Source organism: Gouania willdenowi, chromosome 6, assembly GCF_900634775.1.
Source record: "Gouania willdenowi chromosome 6, fGouWil2.1, whole genome shotgun sequence".
Taxonomy (NCBI): Eukaryota; Metazoa; Chordata; class Actinopteri; order Blenniiformes; family Gobiesocidae; genus Gouania; species Gouania willdenowi.
The window spans coordinates 52156944-52176699 of NC_041049.1; the positions used below are offsets into that span (position 1 = coordinate 52156944).

The window sequence follows — 19756 nt, forward strand, 5'->3', positions numbered from 1 at the left end:
CCATATATTAAAGGCAATGTGTTTGCCCTAGTGAATTCATCCTAAACTGACCATATAGGGCAGGCCTACATCAGTCTCTTCAGGTTTTGTCCATTGAAGGATTTTGCAAACAACTCTACAAACTCATCACTGGAGGGCGCCAAAGCTACATTTTATACCTATTCTAGTTTTTCACTTTACTGTAAAAACACAACAAAACAAAATATTTAATAATAACACAAGGTCACATGAGTTCATTCAGGAAAATAATAATTTCTATTCAGAGATTATTGCAAATTCTATAAATTGGATGTGGACAAGGTTGTTTATGTGATTTGCATCTGTGTTTGCTATGTATTTTATTAACAGCCTGTCTAATGTCCACTCTACTTTGCAGCATCTGTAACATTTAATGGACACAATTGACCGTCTTCAGTATGAATGGATGAAAACTGACACTTTGCTGCTATTTGACCTGAAATTCTTCAGCCTGAGTTTTGTTGTCCGTCCTTTTTGTTCATGTCATATCCTGGATCTCCTTAAGCTCAGACTTCTGACTCCTTCGGTTCATCTGATGGAGAAGTAGCAGGAACAAGGCGGAGACAATGAGAGCCACTCCTGCCATCAGGAACCCTGTGCCATAGTCACTCATCTGGTCAATAAAGAATCCTAATCAGAGGAGAGGAGAGAAAGCTTTGTTATAGATATTTAAATTGAACAAAAGCATGTGCTTGGTTAAACTAAACAAAATTTGATTACAGTCCTGACACAAACCAGAAGGCTGGTGCAGAGATAAGAGTTGAATACAGATAAAACTCCTCCCGAGGCTGTAATGTACATACTTTCCTTTGATAATGAGAAAATTAGAAGGCTTTGATGGATCTTTAACATACATCAGTTTTAGCTGAAGCACTTTGAGAACATTACAGTCAGTAGATTAGAAATAGCTCCTGTTATAAGAGGGACCACACTCAGTTAAAAATAGGACACCATGGACTATATTTGTATCCACTTCAGTTAACATTCGACTCTCTTGAGGTCAGTTTACCTCCAGCGTTTTCTTGAATTCGACCTGTGCATGCCCTTTTCTAAACAAAACAAAACAAGGACCATTTCCTCCACAGCCGTTAATGTTTACATTAATGATAAATGACTTCTATGATGATTTTGTTTAATGAACTTAGCTTCAAAGAACTACATTATGTGAAAATGTGTGGTGTGTGGCTTTCTAGGAAAGGATTTTCTTGTTGAATTACTACTAGATGCAGGTTGGAAGAGAGTTGTTTTCTGGCTGAGGTTTGCTTGATGCCAATAAGGAAAGGTGTTTCTCAGGCTGTTTACTTAGGGCCATTTTTTTGTTGTGGTGGGTGAATAGGGACTGTAAACACTCAGTAAAGTATGTCAAGGACTCCTTTTATGAAACAGAGCTGAGATATAAAATATAGTAAAATTACATTAAATTGAGCCACTCAAGGAACCCCTTCATGATAATCACTAATTTTGCTGCATTGATTAAAAAAAAAAAAAAAAAAAAGCCATAACCAAGTACACTGCTTCAAAAAAAAAAAAAAAAAGAGTGGGAAGAGTTTGACCTACACGGTTTATAAAGGATACCTTTGATGGCATGTCAGTTTACTGTTTTGGTTTTTTTTCCTTCATTCTGTAAAAGAGTAAATCTCTCATAATGATGAGAGATGAGGTGGAGGGAGGAATAATGCTCAACATACAAGACAAACTCAGAAATGTTAAAACTGAAAAACAAACCCTTAAAACAAACACAAAACCCTAAGAAGAAATAAAGCAGACTAAAAACTGACATGAAGACAAAGCAGCAGCACTCACTCAGTTTATATAATCTCAAATATAACAAGGTTTGAATGTAAACCAAAAAATGGAGAAACAAAAGTGAAACTGAAAGAACGTCACATTGAGAATGGTTGCTCACACTCACCTTCCACTCAGAAATCAACAACACTAACCCAAAATAAGTAGAATTTTAGGAAATTGTTACATTTATGCAAGATGGAGGCATACAAATGTACAACCGCACAAGGCATTCGTAGGTGAATGAAATATGTAAGAATAAAAAATAATGTGGCTAAAAATGTCTCTGATCCCTTTATGTCAGATAATAATGATGATAATATGGCTTACATATCATAAGATATAGATTTTAGATTATTCAAAGTTGTTCAAGGCATATTATTGCATTGGTAATTTATATATTTCCTGACTTTCCGTGAATGCTCGAATAAGCGTGTCCATTTAAATATTGTCGACGCAAGGAATTGTGGGTCAGCATTATGTGGTCTCCTTTGGTAAAGAATGCATCAGTGTTTCCTAGGCTATAGGAGGTTATAAAGGAAGCACTGAGCCTGATTTCCTTAGCTTTTAGAGAAATGGAACACTCCGTATCATGGCCGCCACTTAAACACTTCAGAGGGTTAAGGAAAAGCGGATAGGAAAGGAAATAGAAGGGACTATTTGGTTGCACGCAATCCCTCACACTGACAAAGTTACAAGACCTAGGGTGAATAAACAAACAGGGATCCCAGACACAACAAAGATAAAAAAAATAAAAAGTATTGGCTAACCCAATTTATTACCAATTAAATGACTTACAAAACAACAACCAACCAAAAAAATAGCTATAACGGGACTTGAAGACTAAACAATGGAACATCACACTAAAAAAGAAAGTGAACGTAACCAACCACAGTTTACAAAAGCATGAAAATAAAACATCCACATGGCTGGATCAAAATAATAACAATTTGCATATCGTCAACCCAGAACAATAGCTGTTTTCGCCATTTTGAGATTGTATGCCCAACTCATGTATTTTGATCATATTTTTCTACATGTACAGTATATATTTTTAAAATTTTTGCTTAAAAATTCAATACATTTTAAATCAACATTTTCTATAACATAAAATTACATGAGTTAGGCATAAAATCTGAAAGTACCCCCCCCCCCCCCCCCCGAAAAAAAAAAAAAATTGGCACTTTTGTTATAAGAGAGAATGGTATTAGAAACTGTTTATTAAAAAAGAAAAAGAAAAAATGACAAAAATATAAATAAAATAATAATAATATTCTTACAAATTTTTAAAAAATGAATGAATTTGTTTGGTTTGGTGTCACCGCCTAGGATTTGGCCAACAATACTGAACCAAATGAACAAAGCTTATATGAGAATTATATAAAATACCAACAAGATCAAAGCATTCCTGCAGCATCTAGCCCTTTGTTCTCCATTGCTCTCACTGTACTTGTGTTAAGGTACATATTTAATTCTGGTAATTAATGGGTATTCAAACTGTCACTTGCTGAAACTGCCCTTCTAGAACAAATCTTTACTCAGAAAAGACGCATTTGTTAATGTTATGATTTTACATTACGATCATGTGATGGATCATCATTGACTGCACAATTACAATGAGAAAAAAAAAAGTCTATTTCCACAGCTGTTCTGCTATACTATGGGACATAATGCACAAAAGTGTCACAAGTAATTGAATGAAAACCCAGTGGAGAAGAAACTATGATTACAAAGGACAAAAATAATATTCGGTAAGATTCCATCCACGAAATGAACACACCCAAGACATCAAGAATTGTATGAAACTTGGTCCATGAATATAAAAATCAAAGATCCAGCACTAAAGGCATTAAATACCTTGATTAACTGAGGGCAGTCCTGCATGACATGGAGGTATAAAAATCTGATTTTATTAAACAAAGACTCACAAAACTCATAATGCTGAATGGTTTAAAGGTGAATCTGTTGTCTGATATTTAATCAGTGGTGTAAAGAGTACTGATATTTCCTACTCACGTTGAAGTACTTGATTGAAATTGTACTCAAGTACAAGTACAAGTAAGTCATACATAAAATACTCAAGTAAAAGTTAAAGTAGCTCAAATAAATAGTACTCAAAGTAAAAGTTACTCGTTACTTTTACCCCCCATATTTATTTTCGGGAATAAATCTTGCCACGGTTCCCTTGCATACAGTAAACATCTCATGTACAGTATAAACTTAAAAAGTAGAGACCAAATCTTGCACGATTGGAACTCAAATCATTTTCCACAAAGGCATATGTATATATATATATATATATATATATATATATATATATATATATAAAATTATTTGTCAAATTATGCTTTAAACAAAATAGCACCAATGATTGGATAATGGATTGGCAGACCGGGGTGGTGGTCCCTCTCTTTAAGAAGGGGGATCGGAGGGTGTGCTCCAACTACAGAGGGATCACACTCCTCAGCCTCCCCGGCAAGGTCTACTCCAGGGTGCTGGAGAGGAGGATCCGGCTGATAGTCAAACCTCGGATTCAGGAGGAACAATGAGGTTTTCGTCCCGGTCGCGGCACACTGGACCAGCTCTATACCCTTCATCGGGTGCTCGAGGTTTCGTGGGAGTTCGCCCAACCAGTCCACATGTGCTTTGTGGATTTGGAGAAGGCGTTCAACCGTGTCCCTCGTGGTGCCCTGTGGGGGGTGCTGCGGGAGTATGGGGTCCGGGGCCCTTTGCTAAGGGCTGTCTGTTCCCTGTATGACCGCAGCAGGAGCCTGGTTCGCATTGCCGGCAGTAAGTCAGACCTGTTCCCAGTGCATGTTGGTCTCCGCCAGGGCTGCCCTTTGTCACCGGTTCTGTTCATTACTTTTATGGACAGAATTTCTAGGTGCAGCCAGGGACCGAAGGGGGTCTGATTTGGGAACCTCAGGATTTTATCTCTGCTGTTTGCAGATGATGTTGTTCTGTTGGCTTCATCAAATCAGGACCTTCAGCGTGCACTGGGGCGGTTTGCAGCCGAGTGTGAAGCGGCCGGGATGAGGATCAGCACCTCCAAATCTGAGGCCATGGTTCTCCACCGGAAAAAGGTGGCTTCCCCTCTCTGGGTCGGTGGAGAGTCCTTGCCTCAAGTGGAGGAGTTCAAGTATCTCGGGGTCTTGTTCACGAGTGAGGGTTGGATGGAGCGTGAGATCGATATACGTATCGGTGCGGCATCAGCAGTGCTGCGGTCGCTGTATCGGACTGTTGTGGTGAAGAGGGAGCTGAGCCGTGGGGCAAAGCTCTCAATTTACCGATCGATCTACGTTCCTACCCTCACCTATGGTCATGAGATTTGGGTAATGACCGAAAGGACAAGATCGCGGATACAGGCGGCCGAAATGAGTTTCCTTCGCAGGGTGGCTGGGCGCACCCCTCGAGATAGGGTGAGAAGCTCAGTCACTCGGGAGGAGCTCGGAGTAGAGTCGCTGCTCCTTCACGTCGAAAGGAGCCAGCTGAGGTGGCTCGAGCATCTGTTTCGGATGCCTCCTGGTCGCCTCCCTCAGGACGTGTTTCAGGCATTTCCTATTGGGAAGAGGCCTCGTGGAAGGCCCAGGACCCGCTGGAGGGACTATGTCTCTGAGCTGGCCTGGTGTCGCCTCGGGGTCCCCCCAGAACAGCTGGAGGAGGTGTGTGTGGATTGGGAGGTCTGGGCATCTCTGCTGAGACTGCTGCCTTCGCGACCCGGCCCCGGATAAAAGCGGAAGAAGATGGATGGATGGATGGATGGATGGATGGACACCAATGAATTCAATTCAAAATAATGAAATTATCAGGCTCTAATTCTTCCTACATTTACAAACTCTAAAACTGAGAAAATAACCATTATTTAATGCTGTTTTAGCACCGTCAATTACATTTTAATCCGGTTGGTCGGCTATGAGTAATAGTTTACTCAGTAACAGTTGGGTGTAAAAATGTAACAAACTTACTTAAGCACAAGTAAAATTACTGATTTAGAAAAGTACAAGTACCCATAAAAGCAACTCAGTTACAGTAACGTGATAACTAATCCATTACTTTTACCTCTGTATTTAATGCATGTCAGAACAAAGTAAGGATGAGGATAAATGAAACTGTAACATTGAGGGTCCCCCCCCATAAAACTGCAAATAAAACCATTAACTCTCCAGGCCATGGTTGTATTTTAGCAGTGCCCTGTTCATCTCTTGTGTCCACATTTTTGGTGATCTCAGCTTCTTTTTGATATGCACAGGAGGTTTACTGTGTTTTTGCATCAAAGCTTACCAGCAATGGGTGGTCCTAACAGGCCTCCACTGCTGCGGATGAGCATGAAAAACCCCAGAGCGCTACCCAGCCTTTGGACTCCCACGACCTCACCCAGCACTGTGATGTGGATGGCTACTGTTGCACCGTACACCAGGCCGTACGCTGCACTGAAAGCAGCCAACTCTGGGAAGGAGGAGGCCAGTGGACAGAGCAGCAGTGTGGTGCCAAGCAGGGTCACTGAAGCAGTCAGCTGCTGGACCTGTGGGAAGCAAACAAGGAAAAAAATCAAGCTAAAGTTCACAAATACATGATAACTCACATACACGCTCCTTTAGAGACATCAAACAAAAATCAACGGTCAAAAAAACCCTTTGTTAGCTTATGCGTAATTGATAATTAATTGTAATTGTAATTGTAATTCAAAAAATCTGTTGCTGTTGTAGTCGTAATTAAATTGTAATTGAGTTCAGATAATTGACTTTGTAATTGTAATTTTGATGAAAAATCCATTAAAAAATGATCAATTATAATTAAATGCAAAACTGTTGAACCACGTTTACAGTTCTATGTACAGTTGTACACATATGTAGTAAACAATTATTAAAATATGTTTCATATTAAGTTTTCCCACAATTTACCATTAAAAAAAATGTAAACACCAAAAATATTAAAACCTATAGTTTCATTGATTAGGAAGCCTAACAGTGTAACCAATGGATAGGAAATAAATTAGATGATTTAGGACCAGTTATCATAAGAGATGCTAACAGAAAGCTAACACAAGAGGAAGGTTAAGTTTTATTAGGTTATTTATTTCAGTAATTGTGATTAATTGTATCTGAAATTTAGTAGTTGAGAGCATAATTGTAATTGACTTTCTAAAGACAAAAAATAATTGTAATTTAATTGTAATTGGAAAAACTGTCAGTGTGGTTGTAATTTAATTGTAATTGAAAATGGGTAATTGAAAACGTAATTGTAACTGAAAAATGTAATTAACCCCAACCCTGGTGTGAACTAGAATAAAATTGGTCAAACTAGTGTCTGGGAACCAATTAGGGACTACATGCCAAAGGTTGGAGGGGAAACCATTAAAAATGAATAAACAAATTAATTAATATTAAAAAGTAAAGGCGTATGTTTATGTAAAAAAAAGAAAGTAAATAAGCATTGCATCAAGAGACATGTAGGCTTTACATAATTTAGTGAAAATGGTTTAGTTTTTAAAAACCTTGCTCTTTAAAAAAAATATCAAGTAATAAGTAATAATAATAAGTAATAAATATAATTAACAAGAGGCCTCAGAGAGTGTAAACCTCTGTGAGGCACCAAATATCTTATTTGCCAGTAGTTATCTGGATAAGTGATCCTGATCATGGTACCAAGAACATTTGTAAGAAATGTATATTCCCATTAATAATAATACAATAGGTATAAATGTTGAGAATCCCCACTTTTTTAAAAAAAAAAAAATGTGATGAAATGCATAATTCTGGATCATATCTAGATAAAGCTTGGTAGGGTAATTGAAGAACCAACCTGACAAAACTATAAGTCAACTTTCATAACAAACCAAGATATGAATTTTTAAAATATCGCCGATGATGACAGATAGGATTTTTTTTTTTTTAAATTTTGGAACTGATCCAAAATCAGAATAATGACCTGGTTAGCCCTCCAAAAAGGTATGGAATCTTCCATGAGATAGGGTCTATCTTTTGTAAAACAAATTGCCAAAACCATTGAATATTTTTGATGTAATTTTGCTGACAGACAAATAAAACAAATGAAGGAGGAGATAATGAGACTACTGAATAGGTCTGAGTTCCCAGTTAAAGAAATGAAAGTTTAAAAGCACTCTAAAGTTTTTTCCTTCTAGTCTTTTAGTGTATATTTCTACACCTTTATGATTATAATAATAATACTTCAATTTTATATAGCACTTTTTTGGGAACTCAAAGTTGCTTTACAGAATTAAGGCATTATTCTTTCATTCCACAGTTAGTGGTGGTAAGCTACTATTGTTGCCACAGCTACCCTGGGGCAGACTGACGGAATCAAGGCTGCCACAGTGTGCCATCGGCCCCTTCGATCACCACCAACACTCACTTACACACTACATTCATACTAGGCAATGTAGGTGAAGTGTCTTGGACACAATGACAGATACCACTGAGGTGACTGCCACCCCACTGTGGCACCTAGAGTTCTCAGTGGTCTACCATCCAACTACTAACCAGGCCCAGACCTGCTTATCTTCAGAGATCTAACGAGATCGGTCAATGACAGGCTGGTATGGCCACAAAGATAACAATGCTTTTGTTTTGTGCGTGTAAATCCACACGTACCGTTTCCACCACTCTCAGGTTTGCCACCCAGCCAAAGAACACTCGCCCAAACAGGTCCAACACTGCAGAGATGGACATAAGTGCAGCCGCCTGGTACTCAGCGATCCCTTTACTGCGTGCATATGGAACCAAGAAAAGACCTGGTGCGAAGAAACCCAGAGCAGCAAACACCCCGAACATGGAGTAGACCAAAAATCGAGCATTTGTAATGAGGGTGAAATCTGCATAACGTAAGATTTGAGTCCTTATTTTTCCCATTTTAGTCTGAGGGTGAGAGTCTGTTTGGACATTTGGTTTGTTTACAGTGTCTTCCTGTGATGTCCACTGACAGTTCGCTTCAGATATTTTCAGGCCTTTTGCTTCGTCACATCTTTGCTGAACTTCATTCACATCCTCTTTTGAAGCAACTTGCAACCATAAGCGCATTTCCTCTTCTTTGACTTGACTGATAGGTACATCTGTGGTGGTTTCTAAAGGTCTGAGCAGCATCCCGCACACACACAGGTTAAGCTGTAGACCTGCTAGGATCAGCAGAGCACCTCTCCAGGAAAAGCTGTCAATCAAAAGCTGAAATAGTGGTGTGAGGATAAAAGTAAGAATGCACTCTCCAGAGCTGGCAAGGGCGTTTGCCAATGGACGCCTCTTCTGAAAATACACAGCCAGCATGGTGACAGTGGGGGTCCAGGTTAATGCATAGCCAAACCCTAAGAAGCGGAAAGGAGAGAGGAGACCATAAATTACAGAGTGATGAATTGCTTCATGTTCAGCTCTTCGCTGTGGGGGGACATTTTTCAATAAAACCTCTTACCATTTAGGAATCCCACTGTCAAGTAGAGTTCCACCAAGCTACGAGCAAAGGAGCCACATCCAACTCCTATACTGCATATCAGCCCACCCCAAATCACCACAGAGCGAGGGCTGTAGCGGGCACTGAGTGCAGATGATACTGGAGCTACAGACAGATCATTCTTATTAGCATTTTTACTGTTCATGGATTTCATAGAATTGTTTGTATGCACTTCATGGTGGATATTTGTTAGACATGTCTTATGTCTGTGCATGTTGTACATGAAGTCCTCTTTAAATTTAATCCTGTTTGAAAAATTAAATCAGATTATATTTATATGTATATATATATATATATATATGCTGTGTCAAAGGTCAACACTACATAAAGTGCAATCTTACATGTTTTGTTACTGCAATTATATAAATGAATTTAATTGTGACCATCACCAGCCCTCCCTTATACACCTTGGTGAGGAGGAAGGGAACAGGGAAGAGGGAGTCAGGGTAGGAAAATTATATTATACATTATAATATATAATATAATTTCTTATTCTTGATATTTAATAATACTGGCAGAACAAGAACACTCAAACATCTGCCAAGCTCTAAATCTCCTCTTTGCCAGATGTTCACAGTCAACTTGATCAGTGATCGTGATCAAGGTAAATTGATCATTCACACTGTAAAAATTTTGAAACAGATCCAGAATCAGTATATTGATCCAAATCCCTTCCAGAATGTACTGGAACCTTCCATGTTCTAAGGTCTATCTTTGAATACAATTTTGTTGAAATCCATACTTTGTAATCCTGCTAAAAGTCAAACAAATAAATAAATATAACCACCTCAACCCATGTATTAAGGTGAATAAAACCTAGTTATCTTTTTTATAATTTGGATAAATGAAATTAGAAAATGTCTAGTTATTCATATCCTTAGCACCCTATGGTTTGTATAGTCATAACAACAAATATGGTAGGATTATGACAATGATTGTATGATAGTTACCTACAACGTGAAGTGTAGCCACAGCGATGGAGGTGATCCATGATGTCCCAGCTGCTGTGGTTTCAAAATGCTTGTGTATTTCCACATAAAATACACCAAAAGCTTTGATGACCCCAAACGTCAGACCAAAAACAAAGAAGCAGGAGATCAGGATAAACCAAGCGTAGCCTGAATCAGGGGCCGCCACTGGGACCACAGAAACCCTTCTGTTCTCAGGCTTCACTGGAGAGTTCATGTTGAACGATGTTTGTTCCTGTAATAACAAGAAACAATGAAATGACACCAAGTAACTATGAGTTCACTTTGAATGTTGTCATCCATTCAAAAACCTATCGAGGTGTTTCTGTCATGGAGTGTGCAGTACTGCAGAGGAACACCATTTACCTTCATCAAGGATAATGGAAGAGTTTATAATAATAATAATAATAATAATAATAATTATTATTATTATTATTTAAATCTACTAGACCAAAGATTTGTTGATTCAACTTTAAACCAACCACGAATGCATAGCCATCTTTAACAATCAATACAAAACTTTACAGTGATTACGTAATCAAAATCATTCAAATCAATTTATTTTCAACAGGTTTAATTCCTCTTTTTGGTCAGACATTCCCTGCAAGCTGCAAAATGATATTGTTGAATATGTTGAATAACTTCAGTCCAGTTGTCATTTCTTTATATAATTAATAATGCAAAAACAAAAACTATTTGAAGTGTTACCTATTGTGCAAAAGACATCAACTTTCAAATGCACTTAAGTTTATTTATTTTTTGTTTATTTGGTAATTTTTGCCAAGAAAAAAAAAACAAACGAGAAAATGGATCATTTACTTAAAGAGCAAAGGTCCATCTTGGACAGCATGAAATAAGCCGTAGAGGCTTAACTAGTCATCCAAAGGAATGTTTAAGAATGCTGCTCTAAGCCTTGCAGTAGATGCACAGGTAGTGCGTGTAGATCAGATTTAGCGCATAAAATGAGATTAAATGGTGGGATTCAGTACCGGTACTTTCTCCATCAGTGGTGATGACAGGTGCACAACAATATGCAGCCTTGTTGAGTGCAGGATGTGCATGCAGATGATTTTGACAGTAGTGTGATGGTGCATGTGTTAGGCAGTGAGAATTGGGTTGAGGTGATTTAGGGAGGTGCTCTGTGGTTGATTATTTGCAGGTGTGCATGGGATTATTTATACCTGTCAGCAGATTTGCTACAAGTAGGTATTGAAGGAGCCACATTACATTTGACTTCTTATTTTTGAGATGGGAGAAACTCATTCCAAACTTCCCAATCCCTTTTGGTCATGCATTTACAATCTGTACCAGTTGTTTTCATTTTTCTGTTTCTTTTTTCTACCTATACATTTTGTCGACTGGATGTTTATTTGCTGATATATTTATTTTGTCTTAACATGTACTACGTCTATCATACTACTAGTAGGCTATATAATATAATACTGATATCATAGTTTTCACAATACAAGGAATTTGTTTTGGTGGTTGGTGCAAAAACAACAACAACAACAATAATAATAATAATAATAATAATAATAATAATAATAATAATAATAATAATAATAATAATAATAATAATAAATATAGGAAAACAAGAAAAAAATATAAAAAGATAGATTAAGATAAATGATAGAGGAGTAACTTTGAAGTGCAGGTAATATATATAATATTTAGAAATAATGTATAACATATATTATAATATTTTAGTTATTATAATATTACATATATTGTGATATATATATATATATATAATTACATATTATAATAATACAGAAAAAACAGCTTTACCTGGTGTGAGCAGATTAAATGTAATCCTCCTGCAGCTCAGCCCTCCAGCAGCAGTTTCTCATGTGCTGTGTTGGTAATGTCACAAATGCAAAGGATTCATCATGCTTACCAGGCTGTTTACAGGGAAAGGTTCAAATGTTAATGGGTGCAAAGGTTAAACACAAACCACAAGGGAGAAGAGCATAAAGAAAAAGTTAAATGTTCAAACACTAAAGGGATAAAACCATCATGCAACAAACCTGGAAATACCTTTGGCACCCATTTCCTTGCTTTCCTCCATCGGCATGCAAACATGAAACCAAGACTCACAAAGGGCAAAGTTTAAGGCTGCATGTTTTATAAGCTGCCACACGTGTTTGCATAAGTAGCATACATGTAATTATAGCAGCCAAAGTGACTCAAACAGACCTATTATCTCAGACATAAAGATTTCTTTTTGTTTTTTCTCACTTTATCTGTATGTACTGTCAAAGGTCAACACTACAAGAAGTGAATGAATTTATATATTTATGTTGTGGCCATACCAGCCTGTCATTTCCAGATCTTGTTAGATCACGGAAGCTAAGCAGGGTAGTAGTTGGATGGGAGACCACTGAGAAGTCCAGGGACCACAGTGGGGGACAATCGCTATGTATAATTGCAGTGTGTGAGTCTCGAAGGTGACGATGGCACTATGGCAGCCTCACCTCTGTCAGTCTGCCCCAGGGCAGCTGTGGCTACAATAGTAGCCTACCACCACTAAGTGTGGAGTGAAAGAATAATGTCTTAATTCTGTAAAGTGCTTTGAGTGTCTATGATAAAGCGCTATATACAATCATATGTACTATTATTAAACGTAGAACATAAAAAGAGAGGGCAGTGTTACACCTAGGTGAGGGAACAGGGAAGAGGAAGTCAGGGTAGGAAAAGGAAGGTGTAAGCTTCTTCTCTCACGCCCTCAAATTCACAGTGAAAACAATATAATTAAAATAATTAGCATACAATGTTAACAAACATAAATGATAACATGCACAGCATGCAAGTGTGATTTACTGTCCAAAAGAAAAACAGACTTAAAAGATCATTTACCTTGTTGGCTGCATGCTATTTGAACTAACTTCCATCTCTGTGATTAAGTGTCCATGAATGCTCGCTAACCTTCTGAGAAGCTGTTTAGTAAAAAGCAAAGGCAACAGGTAAGCAGCAGCTCTTTTGTTAATGGCTAACAGACTGTTGTGCAAGCCCTCACAACTCAACGTCACTTCAGGCAGAACTTTGAAATTCAACACTGTCTTCAAAATAAAATACGCAATTGCCATGATGTAATCTAGTAACAAATAAAACCCAATATAAACCTAAACATCCTTTACAGAAGGGGTGGGCAAGAGTCGACTGTTTTAAGATGAGAGTGAAATGTGATGTTGTAGTTGGGCATATTGTGCTTATTGTGTTTTGTAATCAGTTCAGCCATTCTGGTGACAAATGTGGATGAATTGAAGTGGGTAAGACAGCACCCAGCTAAAGTATAATGGTGGTAGCCGTGAACAGAGGGGAGATTGTCAATTTCTGTTAAAACCTGTGTAGGAACCAAGAGGAAAAATAAGGCAGTGACATTGGTGACATAAGGGATTAAACGCTGGAGCCAAATCACAGCAATTTCTGTTATATAATTGTATGAGGTAGCTTTCACAAAAACTACAAAACCTGGGCAGGGGTCAACAGTGACAGTTAATGATGTCACTGATCCAAAAAAAACACCACAGATCTAATCTCAGTCAATAGCAAAATTAAATTTCAATAGCCACTGTTCAACCCATAAAGGGCAATCACTCTGACAATTTACAACTAAAAATGCTAAATTTGAACAGTTTGGCCTCAAGACCGTATTTTGAAGGTCTTGGTCTTGTCTTGAGATCAGTTTTACTCAGTCTTGTCAAGGTTTTGGACTGGTCGGATATTTTCGTCAAGACCAGTGGAGACCAGCACTACTGATCTACTATTCTTCAACTTCATTACTGTGATAAAAAAAAAGAGAAGCACTTGAAACTGTTCCTGATTCATTAATGTTGTAATGTGACCTAAAAAATTAGCTCACTAATTGTTCTGCCTCCTGGTAAATCTTTTCCAGTGCCTCATCTGTCAGAAACTTGCAAAAACTGGGACATCAGTCCATCTTATTTCTAGTCAGAAATATCTCAGAACACTTTAGGCCTCATTCATCTGACAGATTAACATCTTATTTTCACATATTGAAAATTATTCTGAACTTCAGAAACTTTTAAATATAAAAATATAAATAAAAATATTTATTTTTTGCAAGAATTTAGTTTAGGAAATGTGTCAAGATTCAAGTTTTTTGCATGTTGTGTTTTGAAAAAGTTGCAAGGCCCTTGTTTTTGATTGTCAAATGTATTTAAACAAAAACTAAAATGAAAGAGAGAATGCTCTTTCACTGTTTAACCTTGCCATGGTTTTTAAAATTCATTTTTTTCTTCGTCTTGTCTCGGCCATTGGTTTTGACTCCCAAAAGTCCTGGGTTGTGTTTGAAATGGTACACTCTGTACTATACACTACAAACTCAACGAGTATATACTGCCAACTATATACTATCAGTATATTTAGGATGATGACCTGTGATGACCGTTCCCGCTGAAGGATACTTTCAAAGGTTCCCAAGTTGCATTTCAAACCTACAATGACAAAAACCTGAATCACACTGAATATCTCAGTTGATTCTCCACCTTTGAAAGTTCTGAAAACACTTTAAGCGAGAAAGTGACCAAGTAGAATATCAACTTGAAGTCATTTGATTCATAAAACTCATGTATGCACATTCCATTCCAGCATTTCGGTGATTTTCAGAGACCCGCCATTGTGCTACTGACAAAACTTCTGGTTAACTTCAAAACAAGAGCCTTATTTACAAAAGCGTTAAAAAAAACTAATGGAAGTCAAGAAGAGATGCTTTTGTTATGAAAAGGGGATGTTTGACTTTTAGATTGAAGTCGGTCCTGGGACAATTATACATTCCGCTCGCAATGCATCATGGGACGGTTGAGTATGACTAGTGTGTCCACCGTGCACAAATGTCCCAATATAGTATACATCCGGGTATTTCTCGCATACTCAATGCTTTCATGCTATCTAATGTGAACGCACTACATACAAAATTTGACATCAAACTCAGTATGGGGAACTGACTGCGCATGTGCAAACACATAAAACATGCTATGGGGCCAAAGGCAGAGCAGCAAAGTGCTTTTGGGAGAGGGTGTGGCCTCCTCCTGCCTTACAGCGGAGTGAGACTGTGCAGTATCTCTGCCGTACCAGAAAATAGCGATGTTTTGTCATTTGGGCAATGAAAAGCACAAAATGCGGACACTTTCAAACTTATTGGTACTGTAGGCTATCGAAAATTGAAAAATAAATCATTTATAAATATATTATAATTAAAACAAATAATCAAAATATCAATTCACCCTTGGGTAGGCACTGCCTACCTTGCCTACCCTGACTGCACATCACTGGTTAGTATGCAATTTAAAACAAAGCCTTGGTCTTGTCTTTGTCTCGGTGCATTCTGGTCTTAAGGAAGTCTTTGTCTTGAGCACAACACTTCACTAATCTTTCATCAACCAGAGCTTCCTACAAAGCTCTGCCTATCCTCTGGTCACTATTTCACATTTGTCATCTAAAATAGAATCTAAAAATAGCACTTACATATGAAACCACTGGGAACACCGTCTCTGTAACTCCTTGTATCTGGCAAAATGTTTTTAGAAAACATGGACATTTACCAAGATGAAAGCATTTATACATAAATCAGTCAAACCATTCTGAGCAGTTTCTATTTTGAGCGCTGTGCTTCCCTAAAGAGTTGCAACATAGACCTTTCAGGAATTTAGCTCTTGCTCTATGAAGGTATTGCAAAGTTTTTTGGGTTCTTAAATCATCAGAGATCATGAGAAAACACAACAAACACTCCTTCAAGGAACATAACATTTATCTTTATGTTATGTCAGTGATAAAACTACATTACATTACTACAGTGCCAAACCAGTAAGTGCCAACCTCACATTGACTGATTTGGTCAAATTTCAATGCTTTAAAATGTGCCACGTTTAGGTATTTTTATACCTGCAAATGATAACTGCTTTTGTCCATTAGCTTCACTCAGTACTGCAGTGAAGGTCATTGGTTGGCAGGTCTGCTTGATAATAAAAGCCAACAGAGCCTGAGACGAGAAAGAACAAAAGAATCAATCTTCCTACTTTGCATCTCTTAAACAGGCAATAATTCAAATAGATCTGCATGCCAATGATTTTCTTTCTTTCTTACTTTTTTTTAAAGATTTATTTATTTATTTGCAAACATGACAGGAAATATCTGATGAAATAATATTGGTGCAGAGAAAACTGTCACATTCGCCCCAAAGGGTGCTCAGAAAACAATTAATGATTTATGGGTGTCGGTCATAAATAATATATGGGTGTTGGGGATGACTGAGAAAGGTAGAGGAGTGATACAGATGGAGAGGAACACCCTCTGAATAATGGAAATGTGCTGCGGGATCTGACACAATCTGCTCCTTAAAGTCGAGTCCATCAAAGAACATTTAAGATGACTGAAAATTCATGTAACACAACTTATATTGTCTTTAACACAGAATTCCATGTGAAAACAATACCAGATGTGTTGTTTAACAGGGAAAAGTGATGGCAGATTTTTAAAGTGATGGCAGTTACATCATTAGATAGAGTCTGATGATGTAACAGGTGTTTACGCTGTTTTTTTACTCAAAATTTGCTGTTTTTTTCAACATGGCTATTGACTGATGATGATGTCCTATTTTTGCTACATTTTCAAAATGCAAATTTTATTCCCAAAATTTGAAAATGTGGCTATTTTTACACTTTTACTTCACCAACAACTCATCCAAACACCCAGAACTGTGGTTTACAGAAGACAGCTATCTGAATACTGATGCACCCTGATTGTGTGTGTGTGTGTGTGTGTGTGTGTGTGTGTGTGTGTGTGTGTGTGTGTGTGTGTGTTGAGCCAAGGTCGTTGTCAATAAACAATTAAGTGATGATAATACCTGTTGATAGTCTGATAAAAGCTCTTTGGATCTTATTTCACCGTGATTGTAGATATCCCAGATTGTTTCACAATTTATTTTTTCTGTCACTGAAACACTTTGAGTAAAAGATCTATTAGTTATCAAAGAAAAATATCGACAATGTTTTCTTTCAAGGTCCAATGCTTTACATATGAAGCATGTATAATTTAATGTGTTTAATATTGGTGATTTAATTATATATGAGTAGTAAGCACTAGTATTGGTTAAAAACAACTATTGATAAAACACATATACATGAGATCATTTAAGTTCTGTTCTGTTTTTGTTCTGTTCTCTATTTCCAAGTGTTCATCACTCAGATTAGATTGTAAATTATTAGAATTTAAAGGTGCCTATAAACATAGACTATTATTATTTAAATCAGACATGGGCACAAAATGACATAATCTATAAAATGACTCATAACAGGATAAACAATGAAAGAAACACACACACACACAATGACTTCCAAAACACAAAAAGTCAACATAAATAAACAAAGTGAGAGAAATATACTTTATATAGTATACAAAATAACAACAAATACCACTGAAATTCTTTCCTTGTTCTTTGCTGTATTAATGCTGAGTTTGGTCAATGTTCTAAATGCTGACTTGAATGTTGATTAACAGGAAAATTCCCTTGTTTCAGCAGTGAAGAGGAAAAAACCCTTTGCAGAAAGGAGTACACAAAACCAATTTAACAATATACAAATTATATGAAAAACAAAATAATAAATACAAAGTAATTTACAATGTATATGAGTGAGGTGCGAATGAGATATGAAAATGGATAGTGGATTCAAAATTAGAGACTTCACAGCAGCAGGCATGGACAAAAAATGTTACTAGAGGATTTCATTACTCCAAGTATTATTCAACAGGAAAAATGAATTTATTGCACATGATAATGTGGCCTTAACGTAAGACAATGCCATTTCTGTGGCCCCCACTGTGATCAAAGAAGCCCAGATGTTTAACCTCTGCATAGCATCAGTATTTAGAAAACAAAACAAAAGCCAAATTCTATTTATGCTCCTACCTTCAAGAATAAATAAATCCAAACATGCTGATATCTAATGCCAGTCAGGTTCTTTCAAGCAGCCCCTTGGACACTTTGCTCTCTCACCGTCCTTTTAAAAACAGCTTATCCAATGATCATTTAGGATGCATGCCTGTTTAACAAGCAAATCATGCATACTCTCTCTCCCTCTTTCTCACACACACTCACTCATTCCCACTGCAGCACCCTCTTTAAAATCTGGATGAGCTCCATTTTCTCCAAAACTGCTCTGATGTGCTTTTTAGCAGAACAATAGAGTGAAGAGGAATAAACCTCCAGAGGGCAGCTGAAGGCCTGGTCAGAAAGTCTGCAGGCACATGCAAAGTCAGCAGAAAATAGACCCAAAGGGGAAAAGTGGACTGTGTAATGTGAATATAAGTTATTTCAACCCACACAAGCAAGGTTAATGCTATTTTCACACAAGCTGGCCAAGTTGGGTCATTTGTATATTGCCCCAGCTTGGTGCACTTCCAAAGGAATCTAACCTGTGGACATCTAAACATGTTGCACCATAATAGAATCATAGTGAACACTTCAGCAACACTGCAGGAGCGTCCTCGGTTTGATCCAGTGGCATAAACAGTGGCATCTGTTCTGCTTTCAGTCCTGCCAACATAGGAAAAAACTAAGGTTGCAGTACAAGGAAAAATATCCGTGATGGGAAACTCTGGGTATCCGATTACATTACAGCTGGTAAGAAGTGAGTCAATCAACCCTGAGTATGCAAACTTTGGGTTACTTACGTGCACGAGCGTGATAAAAAGCCATCATAAATGGAGCAAAGATCCAGAAAAATACACAAAATGACTCCAAAAACATGCAAAACCACACAATAAGACAACAGACAAACTGTAATGCTCAGATTGGTCATTATTATGAATGCTGACGTGAAAGTGGATCATGTGGCCCTCGGATCACACAATCACATTGTTGTGGCCTCCACAGTGATATAAAACACCCATCCCTTGTATTCCTGCTGTGGCACAGTTTGTCCTTATATAGCCTTTCATTTCTAGCTTTGTATGCAGTATTCTGCCTCTACCTTTATTCTCTGCTCAGCCTGCTCCGTCTGTGGCACACTCCCAGAATGCACAGGTGTGAGTGGGTTTTCCCAGATGGTAGTGTTGTAGATGTTGGCAACCAACCCATCCCCTTTATTCAGGTCATCCACTGGCCAAATGAAACAATATATATTTCATACTCCAAACAAATCATTAATCAAATCAAACTATTTCCAATGAATGCAGAATAGACATCACATCGTTGTTCCTCACACACAATCAGAGGTTGTGTCTTAATAAGGCCAGACGTTGTCATGTGTGGCTTACCTCTCCCACCTGTTGCTGTTTATCTCCTGGGCTCCTAGGAGAAAGATGTGAGCTTGTTTCCAGGAAGATGTTTCCACGTTAGATGAAGGAGTGACAAAGATCTGGGACTTATTTTCCGGAATCAGCGGTTCTCATTTACCAAGGGAAGAATTCTCCTGAGCGTCGTAGCTTCCATTCGTTTTCAGAAACAGTTGGTGCTTGGTGAAGTCTTATGACAAAAATCTTGACAGGGGTTTCCAATCAACCAAAAA

The 19756-nt window shown here is 37.6% G+C and overlaps 1 protein-coding gene and 1 pseudogene across 6 annotated transcripts; both read right to left on the reverse strand.

Annotated features, from left to right (window-relative positions):
- Positions 1–236: 236 nt before the first annotated feature.
- LOC114465239 (monocarboxylate transporter 12) lies at positions 237–18271 on the reverse strand. Of its 6 annotated transcripts, none has more exons than XM_028450113.1 (9): positions 18157–18271; positions 16134–16230; positions 13086–13165; positions 12018–12082; positions 10212–10464; positions 9223–9366; positions 8415–9118; positions 6085–6325; positions 237–648 (listed from the first exon to the last, which is right to left on the reverse strand). In XM_028450113.1, exons 5-9 carry the CDS (start codon positions 10444–10446, stop codon positions 497–499), a joined length of 1476 nt encoding a protein of 491 aa, XP_028305914.1. In that variant the 5' UTR covers positions 10447–10464; positions 12018–12082; positions 13086–13165; positions 16134–16230; positions 18157–18271; the 3' UTR covers positions 237–496. The 6 variants fall into 6 exon arrangements, with proteins under 6 accessions (XP_028305914.1, XP_028305911.1, XP_028305913.1 ...); XM_028450110.1 differs by having other exon boundaries at positions 12018–12130; XM_028450112.1 differs by lacking the exon at positions 13086–13165 and having other exon boundaries at positions 12018–12130.
- On the reverse strand, positions 8256–8373 carry LOC114466266 (uncharacterized; annotated as a pseudogene).
- Positions 18272–19756: the final 1485 nt, after the last annotated feature.

Coding starts and splice junctions, on each gene's coding strand:
- LOC114465239 (XM_028450112.1), bottom strand. CDS start 10,446: ATGAACTCTCCAGTGAAGCCTGAGAACAGAAGGGTTTCTGTGGTCCCA. Junction 9,367..10,211: donor GGCTACACTTCACGTTGTAG/GTAACTATCATA, acceptor ATCTGTCTGTAG/CTCCAGTATCATCTGCACTC. Junction 649..6,084: donor GTTAGGACCACCCATTGCTG/GTAAGCTTTGAT, acceptor TCCTCTGATTAG/GATTCTTTATTGACCAGATG.